The sequence below is a fragment of the Loxodonta africana genome, chromosome 8 (assembly GCF_030014295.1).
Source record: "Loxodonta africana isolate mLoxAfr1 chromosome 8, mLoxAfr1.hap2, whole genome shotgun sequence".
Classification (NCBI taxonomy): domain Eukaryota; kingdom Metazoa; phylum Chordata; class Mammalia; order Proboscidea; family Elephantidae; genus Loxodonta; species Loxodonta africana.
This window is the reverse complement of record NC_087349.1, coordinates 60,089,758-60,103,732: the sequence shown is the minus strand read 5'-3', so window position 1 is coordinate 60,103,732 and position 13,975 is coordinate 60,089,758. Positions and strand designations below refer to the sequence as shown.

Here is a 13,975-nt window from a genome sequence, read left to right as displayed (position 1 = left end):
TGCAGCTGGAGCTCTGAATTCGGCCTTCTAACCTCCTGGACTGTGAGAGAACAAATTACAGTTTGTTAAAGCCATCCATTTGTAGTATTTCTGTTTTAACAGCACTAGGTAACATAGCATATTTACTGATTCTGGAGATTAGCATGTGGACATATTTGGGAAAACATTATTCTGCCTACCAGAGTCACCACTAACATCTTTCTGGCTAAATCCAAAGGCATCTTTTCTCTTCTGCCCCCTCAGGTCCCCACTGTACGTGACTAACCACTTTTTTTTTTCTTCCCCCTAAAGCTCTTTTTCTTTGGAGACATCAATATTCCTACTTCTTTTCTAGTTTATCTGCTTAGTTCCCTGTCCACCTGTTGCTTTCACTTCCTCCTTCTTACTCCCAATTAATTATTAATGTAAAGGTTCTAGGCTCCCCTCACACTGTCACTAAAAACTTCCTGAGAGGGCAACCCGATTTCTCTCTCTCTAAATCCCCAACTCTGGCCAAAACTTTCCACAAGTTTAGCAGTATTTCTAATTACCAGCTTATGTGGTTGACTGCTATTCCTTCGATTTCAGCATGTTCCAAATACAAATTAATTATTGTATCCCCTAACAGCTTCATGGCAGTTCGAACCCACCGGCTGTTCCATGGGAGAAAAGACCTTACAATCTGCTCCCACAAAAACTTCAGCCTGGGAAACCCTATAGGGCAGTTCGGCTCTGTCCTATAGGGTTACTATGAGTCAGAATCCATGCAACAACGAAAGTCTCCCATTATTCCTTATTTTGTTAGTAGTTTTGATTTTCTTTGATATTGTCTTCATACCTTTTACCCAAAACATGAACTAAGTTCTTCCAAATCTTCCTTTGACATATCTACTTGCTCTTTATCTACTATGAACAACTGTAGCAATCCTAGTGCAAACCTCATCTTTTCACAAAACCATAGGTGAACAATCTCCTTACATATATACTAATGCCAAATAAAAAAATAATATATAACACTGAAGACTTATTACATACCAGGCACTAGGCTTTTTTATGGTTTATCTAATTTAATCCCAGGGGCCCTAGTGGTGCAATGCCTAAACACTAGGCTGCTAACTGAAGTTGTCGGTTTAAACTCACCAGCAGCTCGAAAAGACTTGGTGATCTGTTCCTGCAAAGATTAAAGCCTAAAAAACCAGGGCAGTTCTAAACTATACAATTCATCAACTTCAAAGTATAAATAACTTACATAATTGTTCCCTTTTTATGTTAGCTGCATCTCACCAGTCCAATTCCATGACTGACGTTCAACAAACATAGATCAATGGAAAAAAAAAAAAAAACTCCCCATATACAAATGGATTTGGGAATAGCAAAGGAAGGAAGGAAGGAAAGAAGGTTTTGAGGAAATCAAACACACCCTTCACTTTTACAACTGTTAGGAAAGTGTGCTTTAGGACCTCCAAACACTGGCTTCGAGAGGTAATCAATTAGAAAATAGGTCGGATGACAGCACATTTGTTTCTAATCTTTAACGTAGCTGGAAACCCTGGTGGTGTAGTGATTAACAGCTACAGCTGCTAACCAAAAGGTGAGCAGTTTGAATCCACCAGGCATTCCTTGGAAACCTGATGGGGCAGTTCTACTCTGTCCTATAGGGTCGCTATGAGTCAGAATTGACTCGACGGCAACGGTTACTAATGCAGACAGGGAGGGAGGGGATTGTACAAAATAATCTACCAGTAGAACAATTTTAGGTTTTTTTCCCAGTAATTGTATTCAGGTGTTTTAAATCTTTGTCTTTTACCATGCCTGCCACCCCCCAGTACTATTTTTAAAAAGAAACCTGTATGTTAAACTTTTGATGAGTGACAAATCTGGCATTATAATATCAATGATTTTTGGGGACAGATCAGTTTTTCTGGTTCACATTTTTATAGGAAAGGCCATGTGTGCTTACTGTATCATTCTTATAATTTCTCTAGACTCAGAAGTGGTACCAGTGCATGGAAAGATTTGTTTTTTAAGTGAGGCTGAATATCATACTGTCCTCTTATTTCCCCTCATTAGGATTTGGTTGACCAGAGGCTTTTATTTACTGTCATTTAATTATGTTTCAAATCCATCCAAAGCCATAAGCTTTTACTCAATGTTTGCCTTTGATTTCAAACATTCTCAAATCTCCCTCAATTTGTAGCAAACCATATAAAAATAAGGCTGAAGTTACATTTTAGGTTTATAATCATGCCTTTTTCTTAATATGAGAAAATTACGCCATGGTTTTCTTAAAGCCTTTTATAGAAATACCAATGTTTGATAACGAACAGAAAATGAAGGGACTGGTCAGGAGACATTGGGAATTTCAAGAAAAATATACTGAAACACATGCCATGAACAAAGAAAGGTTTTGTCCTTTGCTTTCACTATCAATGCACTCAGGGCTTACAAAATAAACAGAAAAAACTACCTTGTCATATATTGCTCCAAAATTCGTTATACTATCAACTGCACATCCTATTCTTCAAATTCCAAGTATTTCAAAGGACGTGATTCAGATAATAGCTACGTTTCACATAGCTTGGTATCTGGGCCTCCCGAAGGATTTAATTTATATTATAAACACATTAATAATATATGCAACAGTGATTCCTTCCTCTGAAGTCTTCCAAGTACCCAACAACTATTAATTAAGCCACTGTCATAATGAGAAACAGAAAAACCAAATTAGAATTGCCTAAAATTAGTGGTTGGTTATGGCCATAAATAGTAGTTGAAACTGCCTCTGGCTTTTTTTATCCTTACGATAGCCAATGTGAGGTAGTAAACCCACAACGTGCTTAGTCCTGAGCTATCCAGAAGGACATTCTACCACTTTTCAACATACGTATTTTTCTTTCCTTTCTCCATTCTCATTTCTACCGCTTGAGTTTGCTTTTTCTTCTTTCAGTTTGCTAGTGACATGCACTTCAAAGCTAAAGAGATTGTCCTGATATTTTCTCCCTACTTCCCAAGCTCCAATTAGAAAACAAGCAAACAAAAAATTATCTTTCTCAAATATCTACTTGATTTAAAAAAGCTGTTTATTTTTCATTATTATTTACTCTTGCAGTAAATAATGTAACTAACATTTTATATCAATTATGTTTAGCTTGTTTAATTCCTGAGTTATAAACTTTTATAGGGCAAAGACTATCCTTTTTTCTATATGTTTTTTAATTATAAAATATTTTAGACATTCAAAAAGATAAAATAAATAAACACCCATGTACCCATGAACTACTTTAGGAAATAATCACTAGGAATCTACATAGTGTAGTGCCTAAATGCGTTGATACATATGAAACCCTCGGCATACTGCATATTACCATGTTACTTATTCTGATTACCAGCACAGACCATACTCAAAAAAAATTTCTGGGCTTGTTTCACTAATCTCTTCCATATAGAGGGATGGATTTAGGTCAAATTTGAAATACTCCTAAAGGTTTAAAAACACACATTTCAAGACTTTGTCTTTAAACAAAGAGTATTTTTGAAATAAGGTTATCTTTTTGTAAGGTTTATAATTTATACTATTGCTAATTTTCACTTGTTAGCTATGATTTGTGAGCATATTTATACTGTTGCTTTGAAATATTTTTTTTTTCATGTACCTTAATGATATTACAAATTTCTAGATAGACCTTATCTTTGCTAACTGGATTTTAATCTGAACCTGGCAAACCCTGTGAAACTGCTTAGGAAACACAAATGTGTTTAGGACCATTTTTGGCGAGAAGAAAGCTATAGCTTTCACTGACTTTCTCAAAGTAATCTCTAACCTCCATCTTCCTAAAACAAATAAATACTGAGATAAATGAAAAGACACATAACTTTATAACAAAACTGGATAACCTGAAATAAAATAGCCTTAACCCGATGTTTTCCATTATGAAAGCAGTTTTTTCCCCTGTGATTAGATAGGTAATACATGTTTACCATTTAAAAATAGTTAAGAATAAAAAAACAAAACCTTTAATTAAAGTTCATCTTGATATGATAAATAAGAATAATATGGATATACACCACAAAAGAAGCCCGGGTGGTGCAATGACTGAGAACTTGGCTGCTAAGCAAACAGCTGGCAGTTCGAATCCACCAGCTGCTCCTTGGAAGAAACCCTACGGACCAGTTCTACTCTGTTCTACAGGGTCACTATGAGTCAGAATCTACTCAACAGCAACCTACCACAAAAAGAACAACACAGGCTGAGTTTGCAGTACAATTGGCTTAATACTTGACAGTGTCTGGTAGTGCAAATTTGTAATTTCTGATGGTAAATAAACCTGAAACAGGAGCTCTGCAAGAGCTACTGGATTCAGTAAAAATTCACAACGTATAACAAACTGATACTCTGGTTATCCAATAACATAATAATCAAGTGTTACAAGTATATTTTAAAAAACATATTCTGAAAGGTACAAATGAAGAAGTCCTGCATTAGGACAAAATAAAATGCACCTGAAATGACACTAAAAAATATATTTCAAAATAAATCTTAAAAAAAATTATTTTTCATAAAATAAAAGATTCATGTTCTTCCTTTTGTTAAGAATAAAAATCAACTGTCTGAAAAAGGTACGCAGAGTACACAATCAGTAGCTAGAATATACTAATAATGGAAGATTTTAGTAAGTCACCTAAGAAAACGCTTCAGTTGGCCATGGAGCATTACTGAGAAAGCAGATAAGGCACCATTCCTTTTAATCCGCAACACACATGATGTGCACATCTACTATTCTTTACCACAACATAAAATAAGATTCGGATTTCAGAACTTTTTAAAATTCACCTAATTAAACTTTGCTAATGTTACTTTCTTATATTTAGGACATAAAAAGAGAAAAGAAATGGAACCGGAAGTTACAAGTGTAAAACATATTGAATATGAAACACAGTCACCACGATGAGCAGAGATGTTCAAATCTCAATCCCTTTTCCCTGCTGTTATCCTTTGTTGTAAAGTGGAACCAGCTATAGGATCCCCCTGCAGTTTCTGCTACTTGGTGTGAGATTTTTGTGGGGAGCGGGTCCTGTCTGTTCTCTTCAACACTGTACATACAACACCCTGCATGGTGCCTGGCAAATGGGAGACACTCAGTAAATATCTGTGCAATGAAGAAAAAAAGAAATGCAGGCACAGCTAGTGATCTGAGGACTGTGATGGGAGTTGGGAATGGGGAATAGAAAACATAACACATAAAGTGAAATAACAATAATAATTCAATCTGTATGCCAAGTAAATAATCTGAAGAGCTGGACTATATGAAGAACACGACATCTGGATTGGAGGAAGACTCATTAACAACCTGCAATACACAGATGACATAACCTTGCTTGCTGAAAGTGAAGCGGACTTGAAGTACCTACTGATGAAGATAAAGACCACAGCCTTCAGTATGGATTACATCTCAACATAGAGAAAACACAAATCCTCACAACTGGACCAATAAGCAACATCATGATACATGGAGGAAAGATTAAAGCTGTCAAGGATTTCATTTTACTTGGATTCACAATCAACACCCATGAAAGCGGCTGTCAAGAAATCAAAAGATGCCTTGCATTAGGCAAATCTCCCGCAAAAGACCTCTTGAAAGTGTTGAAAAGCAAAGATGTCCCCTTGAAGACTAAGGCGTGCCTGACCCAAGCCATGGTGTTTTCAATCGCCTCATATGCATGTGAAAACTCGATGGTGAATAAGGAAGACTGAAGAATTGACACCTTGAAATTGTGGTGTTGGAGAAGAATAGTGAATATACCATGGACTGCCAAAAGAATGAACAAATCTGTCTTGGAAGAAGTACAACCAGAATGCTCCTTGGAAGCAAGGATGGCGAGACTGCATCTTACATACTTTGGACATGTTATTAAGAGGGATCAGTCCCTGGTGAAGGACATCATGCTTGGTAAAGTAGAGGGTAAGTGAAAAAGAGGAAGACCCGCGACAAGGTAAACTGACACAGTGACTCCAACAATGGGCTCAAGCATAACAACAATTGTGAGGATGGCGCAGGACCAGGCAGTGTTTTGTTCTGTTGTACAGAGGGTCGCTATAAGCCAGGACCGACTCGACACCACCTAACAACAACAACGCTTGTTAAAAAGTCACTCATAAAATTAGAAGAAATTTAAATTCAGAACATATGATCATTCTTTCACGAAGCATAAACTCTTCTAAATAATAGAAGAGGAGGGAACACTGCTCAAATCTGTAAAGCCAGTATTTTATTGATATCAAAGTCAAAGACCTCACAAGAAAAGAAACTACAGACCAATACCCCTTATGATACAGAAACAAACATCTTCAACTGAATACCAGAAACCAAATCTAGCAACATACAAAAAGGATTACATACTATGACCAATTGAGATTTAACCCAGGAATGCAAATTTGGTTTGTTGTTGCTGTTGTGTGCTGTCAATTTTCAACTCACAGTGACCCCACGTGACAGAGCAGAACTGTGTTATACAGTTTTCTCAGTTGTAATCTTTATGAAAGCAGGCTGCCAGTGGATGGGTTCAAATGGCCAACCTTTTGGTTAGCAGACAATCAAATGTTGAGCCGCCGTATCAATTAATGTTTAATACACTATATCAGAAGAATGAAAACTAAAACCACATGATCATCTCAAGACATAGAAAAAGTATATGACAAAATCCAAGACCCTTTCAACATAAAAACACTTAGCAAACTACAAATAGAAGAGAACTTCCTCAACGAGATACAGAACATCTATAAAAACCACAGCTACTATCATACCACATGGTGAAAGACTGAATGCTATCCCCCTAAGATCAGGAATAAGACATGGATACTCTCACCACTTCCATTCAATCTTACACAGGAGTTTCTATCCAAGGCAATTAGGTAAGAAAAGGAAATTAAGGCATTCAGGTTGGAAAGAAATAAAACCATCTTTATTTGCAAATGACACGATCTTGTATACAGAAAATACTAAGTACTCTACTAAAAACTATTAGAACTAAGAAGTTCAGCAAGATCACACAATACAAGATCAATATACAAAAAGCAACTATATTTCTAAACACAACGATCAACTGTTCATTAAATTGTTAAGAAACAATTCAATATACATTAGTATCAAAAAGAATTAAATACTTAGGAATAATTTAACAGAAGTCTAGGACTTATACTCTGAAAACTACAAAACGCTGTTAAAGGAAATTAAAGATCTAAACAAATGGAAAGATATCCCATGTTCATGAATGAGGATAAGTAATACTGTTAAGATGATAATATTCCTCAATGATCTACAGGTCCAATGCAATCCCTATCAGAATCCTACCTAACCTCTTTGTAGAAACTGGCAAGCTGATTCTAAAATTATACGGAATTGCAGAATTGCAAGGAACCCAGAATCACCAAACCAATCTTGAAAAGGAAGAACAAAGTTAAGAAATTCACATTTCCTGATTTCCAAAGCAACAGTAATCAAGACAGTATGGTACTGGCATAAGGACAGGCAAAGAGACCAAAGGAACAGAATTGAGAATGTAGAAATAAACCCCATATACCCATGGTCACTAACAAATGGTACTGGAACAACTGGACGGTCACATGCAAAATAAGTCAGACCCCTCCCTTACACCATACATAAAAATCAACGCATAATAGGTCAAAGACCTAAACACAACAGTTAAAACTTATATAAGAGAAACTATAGGTAGGGATAGAATCTTTGTGACCTTGAATTTGGCAATAATTTCTTAGATATGACTCTAGAAACACAAGCCATACAAGAAAACAGAGATAAGTGGGACTGCATCAAAACTAAAACACTATAGTGCATCACAGGACACTGAAATAATGACAAGACAAACTACAGAATGGATGAAAACATCTATAAAGCATTTATCTGAATTTACAAAGAAATATTACAACTCAATAATAAAGATAAATAATTAAAAAATAGGCAAAGGATCTGAATAGATATTTCTCCAAAGAAGATACACAAATGGCCAATAAGCTCATGAAAAGATGCTCAACATCATTAGTTAACAGGGAAATGCAAGTTAAGGCTACAATGAGAAACTACTAAACACCCAATTAAAAAACTGTCGAGTCAGTTCAACTCAAGGCAGCCCCATGTGTTTCAGAGTAGACCTGTGCTTCATAGGGTTTTCAGTGGCTGAAATCTTTTGGAAGTAGACAGGCAGGACTTTCTTCTGCCACACTTCTGGGTAGGTTCAAACCACCAATCTTTTGGTTAGAAGCCAAGTGCTTAACTGTTTGCACCACCCAGGAACTCCTAAATACTCAATGGCTATATTCAAATAGACTGATAATAACAAGTGTTGACAAGGACGCTAAGTAACTGTAATCCTTTTATACTGCTGGTAGGTACACAAATGGTGCAGCCACTTTGGAAAACAGTCTGACAGGTGTTCAAAATGTTAAATATTGAGTTACCGTGTGAGCCAGCAAATCCAATCTTATGTATACACCTCCCCCCCACAAAAAAAATATTATCACACAAAAACCTGTACACAAATGCCCATGGCAACATTATTTATTATAGCCAAAAACTGGCAACAACCCAAATATCCATCAATTGATGAATGGATAAACAAAATGTGGTGTATCTATACAATGGAATATTCAGTCATAGAGAAGAATGAAGCATTGATACATGCTACACGAATGAACCTCGAAAACACTATGCTAAGTGAAAGATGCCAGTCACAAAAGACCACATAGTATATGACTATATGAAATGTCCAGAACAGACAATCTGTAAAGACACAAAGCTGATTAGTGGTTGGCTAGGGTGGTGGGATAGGGGTTTGGAAGGTAACAGTTAAAAGAGTATAGGGTTTCTTTTTGGGTGATAAAAATATTAGAAAGTGGAAATGATTGAACAACTCTGTGAATATACTAAAAACCACAGAATTATATACTTTAAATTGTATGGTAGCTGAATTACATCTCAATCAAGCCGAGATTAAAAAACTGGGGAAAAAATGAGAATATACTGATGACTGGTAATACTGTTTAATGTCTGTACTTCCTATTTATTCTCTTTACTAAAATATCAAGTTGGATAATGAAGCAGACTAGGACCCAAAAAACAAGCATATATACCAATCTCTTTCGATGGAAGGGAAAAAAAAACTATTAAGCTTGAGAAAGAAAACTCTTCTAAAAGTTCAAGTCACAAATATCTGTCTGCTCGTTTCTGTTTATCAGTGATCTTGGTTATTTATGGACTTAAGTTCAAGGACAGAGTTTTGCACTTTTTAAAAAACAGTATTATAACATTAGAGCAACGAGTAACATGAAAGAGTAAATAAAAATACTAATTGCTGATTCTAATAATATTCTAGGGAATCTTTTTACATAATTCTTTGAAATGATCTCAACAGAAGTATCATACATAAAGGGATGACAATGATATTATTATAGGTAGTTAATGATTGACCATGGATGTATAAACTGTCATGTTCTTATTGTTGACTTCCTTAAAAAATAACAGAACAGCTTAAAAAGGTATCATTCTTAAATGATGGCGCATGTATCAGAAGATTGCTAATAATGGTCAAAAAATACATGTCTATGAAAAACTTTTAAATTAACACAAATTCATACCATTTTGAATAGATTTAAATTATATCCACTCAGGAACCAGTACTAGCATGATGTGATGATGGCTCACTATACGATACTATATCGGATATTCTTAAATTAAGCAACTGTTTCTTATGGTATGCATCATTTTCCTGGTTAGCTTGTTCATCCAGTGATTTTCTTATACAGTTCTTTAGCTCTTCAATTCCTTCTCCAGTAATTGCAGAGACTGGAATGATGTGTTGGAACTCCATAGTCCTCTCTGGAATCATGTTTTTTGCAAGCAAGTGCAGAAAATCTGAAACAAAGGACACAAAGCTAAGCTAATTTTCATTGTCTTTGAAAGTAACTCAAAGCTATGTTAAAGGTTTGGTTTGTGAACCAGGCAGCATAAAACAGCATTTGATTTCCTTTTCTCTTCTCTCTCTAATGAGCTCTTAGAACTTTTGGTTTTCACTCACTAGTGACAATGGTAAGATTTCTGGCACACGACCTACCACCATCACCAGTTGTTGTCAACTCGATTACGATGCATGGTGTCTCCACGCGTGTCAGAGTAGAACTGCGCTTCATAGGCTTTTCAATGGTGATTTTCTGGAAGATCACCAGTCCTTTATTCTGAGGTGATTCTGGAGGAACTTGAACCTTCAACCTTTTGGTTAGCACCCTAGTGCATTAACCATTTATACCACCCAGGGATACATGATAGATGCTTAGTAACCATTGTTGGATGACTCTATTTCAAACAAAATTAAGAACAAAAACAGTAGATGAATCAGGTAAGATTTTGCTTTTTTTGGACCACTGTGATAAGGCAACATAGAATCTTTAAAAGAACCTTTGTGTAAAAAATAAATAAAACTACTTATAATTTAGGACAGCCTGGCTTGTCTCAGTACACAGGAGTCCTTTAACTTTCCCAAAGAATAGGCTTATCATCACTGATGCTAGGATCCGTAATAAAACGAAAAAGGTGTGGAGAGAATTCAAGGGGAGAGCATATCAGATGAGTTGAATCCATGCCCCTCAGGGCCTGACATCTGTTAAATTCTTTTTCTTTTTTCCTGCAGCCAAGGCAAGGGAAGGGCAGGCATACTAATTAGATGGGTTAGCACTGATATGAACTGGAAAGGCTGGACTGAAAGAGACTGGACAAGCCCAGAGGGATTCTGGTTCCTAAGATTCGTAGGTCCTCAAGGAAGCTGAGAAAGCCCAATTCAGGAATCATCACTGGGGCACATTTCATTTTATGATGGTGCAGAACAGTCACAGACTTTTGAGTTATCCTCCCTCCTTGTGCTTCCTCTGAAAATTCCTTTTTCTCCAAGACCAACTAGCAAATGGATCTAATAACCTTATTAAAGCAAACAACACTGAGATGTGAAGCCTAGGCATTTAACAATCTCAGGGTGTATTTATACCCCAAAAGGAACCTATTAACTCAAGGGCAGCTCCAAAAAGTAAAATAAGCAGGGGAGACGTTTTTGAGAAGGGAAGAAGGACCTCCAGGTGCTGTCTCCTAGTTCTAGCACACCACAACCTATTTCCCCTAATTTTTATCCCAAGGAAAAAAAACATACAGATATCAGTACTATTTAACAACCTGTTGCTCACTTATCATGTACCGTACTTTTCTGCATTTTTGCAAGCAGTCCTGTACTAGACTCAGAAAAATGAAAGTATCATCACTGTAGGATTGAGGGTAATCTACAAAGGTCAATAGTCAAAATTGTGCAGAGTCGCTTTTAGTTCCTTTACACAAAGTGGTCTATTTGGGAATAAACTTCAAACAAATAAATCCTTTTGTAGTGACAGCATGTATTTTTTTGTGTCACACATCCATAGGAGTACTCAAGTTCTTACTGGAAGCCTAATACTCTCCAGAGACTAGTTGGGGTTGCAAAGAAACACACCTCTTTAGAACTATTGGCTGTTTTAAAATTATGAGGTACTAGGGGGACCATAGTTTAAGTATAAACTATAAATGGGGGGACCATAAGGAGCCCTGGTGGTGCAGTGGTTAAATGATCAACTGCTAATCCAAAGGTCGGCAGTTTGAAACCACCAGTGGCTCCAAAGAAGAAAGATGTGGCAGTCTGCTTTCATAGAGATTTACAGCCTTGGAAACCTTATGGGGTCATTATGAGTTGGAATCAACTTGACAGCAGTGGGTTTAGTTTTTTTGGCTTTGGGAACCAGAAGGAGCCCTGGTAGCAAAGCGGTTAACCCTTCAGCTGCTAACCGAAAGGTTGGCGGTTCAAACCCACCAGTCGCTCCACAAGAGAAAGATGTAGCAATCTGCTTTGGTAGAAGATTACAGCCTTGGCAACTCTATGGGTCAGTTTTACCCTGTCCTATAGGGTCACTATGAGTCAGAATCGACTCAATGGAAACGGGTTAGGGGAACCAAAAGTTCTACAACTTGTGAAACATGTTCATTAAACTGAAACACCTCACAGGTAAATGCTTTTTCCTCTTGTTATCCAAATCCTATTCACTCTTTAAGAGCCCAATTTAAGCTTTACTTCTTTTTGAAACCTACATTCTTTAGCTCATATTAATCTTTCTTTTATCTTGTCTCCTCTAATTTACTATCATATGACACATTCTGGAACTTGACAGTAATTATGTTACAATGTTATTTAAATGTTTCATATGGTATACATTCTTTTTTCAAACACAAGTTTTTAAGAATAGAAACCGTCAGTTTCTTTTTTTTCCCCACTGTAGCACTTAGCAGCAGTCTCTGCATGTAGTAGTCATTATATGTGAAGAAAATGAATGAATGGGTTTACCTTTAGGATTCTGGAGTTGGTTCATCAGTTCCTGGAATTTATTTGGGGCATCTGGCAAATCCATTTTATTAACTGCCAGAAGTGCAGGCTTTGTTTGAAGTTCCTCTTTGTACAACTCCAACTCCTTTAAACCAAAAAAAAAAAGAAAACGCAAATAATTTTATAAAGTTATCAATATGAATTACTTATTTAGTAATGTCTTTCTTTAGAAGCCTGTGTAATCTATAATCCATTCACATCTCTGAAATGCAGTTAACTCCCAACAATCACAAAACCGATTAACAAATTCAGAAAATGCTTGCTGGTTAGATCATTTGAGTGTGACACATGACATCCTAGAGAAAATTTTGTGCCTACAACTACAGATAACAGGACTTCTATAAAGCACACAGATAAAATCATAGGGACATTCGGGGAAGGGGGAGAGGTAACAAAATTGCCTCTGGTTGAGAAACATTGCTGCGATAGGATGCAATGTGATTCTAAAAGTTCATTACATTCACTACAGCTTCTCTAATGGAAAATGGCTCACTTTTTTATACTTCTGATATATCTGATAATTTCTTTTTAATTTTTTTCTATTGTACTTTAGATGAAGGTTTGTAGAGCAAACTAGCTTCTTATTTAACAAATAATACACATATTGTTTTGTGACATTGGTTGCCAACCCCACAACATATCAACACTCTCCCCTTCTCAACCTTGGGTTCCCCACTACCAGCTTTCCTGTCCCCTCCTGACTTCTCGTCCTTGCCCCTGGGCTGGAGTGTCTGTTTCTCGTTTTGTTTTATGGGCCAATTCTTTCAAATCTTTGGCTAAAGGGTGAACCTCAGGAGTGACTTCATTGCCAAGCTAAAGTGTGTCCAGGGGCCACACTGTGGATTTCTCCAGTCTCTGTCAGACCAGTAAGTCTAGTCTTTTTTTGTGTGAGTTAGAATTTTGTTCTACATTTTTCTCCAGCCCTATTTAGGACCCTCTATTGTGATCCCTGTCAGAGCAGTCAGTAGGGGTAGCTGGGTACCATCTTGTTGTGCCGGACTCAATCTGGTGAAGGCTGCAGTACTTGTGGTCCATTACCTGCTGATTTCCTGATCTCAATACTCTCAAAGAGATTTGTGGTGCTCAAGAGTATAAGCCCTATAATCAAACTGCCAGAGTAAGAATTGGCTCTATCACTTAGCTTTCTGAATTTGGGCAATTAGTATTACATTTCGCAAGCATGATGCTGGGGGAAGGGACGGGTTGAGGAGGGGCAGTGGCAAGGAGGGCAGTTACCTACCTGAGCAAATTTTGTGAAGATTAAAAGAGATAATTCATGTAAAGGGCTTGGCACACAGTAATCACTCAGTAAATGTTAGCCATTATTATTGTTTAAAAATACTTATCGAACAGGATATATTTTCCTCTCCTCATCCCCCCACTGCCGTCGAAATAAGCAATAAATTAGGCATTTACAATTGAGTTTGATGAGTTCTATGCCAGGGATATGTGGGGTGCTGTAGTAGCACAAAAGGAGCCTAACTCAGATTAGTAGAGGCAGGGCAGAATTCCTGAGGGGGTCAAAATCTAAGAT

The 13,975-nt window shown here is 36.8% G+C and overlaps 1 protein-coding gene across 7 annotated transcripts in view; it reads right to left on the bottom strand.

The window, feature by feature from the left end:
• Nucleotides 1-4,355: 4,355 nt before the first annotated feature.
• The window catches only part of GTPBP10 (GTP binding protein 10), a 31,053-nt gene continuing 21,433 nt past the window's right edge, over nucleotides 4,356-13,975 (bottom strand). For all 7 annotated transcript variants that reach the window (XM_010587284.3, XM_023544449.2, XM_003407156.4 and 4 more), the window contains 2 exons: nucleotides 12,403-12,526; nucleotides 4,356-9,905 (listed from right to left, as the gene is read on the bottom strand). In XM_010587284.3, the coding sequence (XP_010585586.1) occupies nucleotides 9,658-9,905; nucleotides 12,403-12,526 (372 nt within the window). In that variant the 3' untranslated portion in view covers nucleotides 4,356-9,657. The remainder of the gene's footprint in view (nucleotides 9,906-12,402; nucleotides 12,527-13,975) is intronic.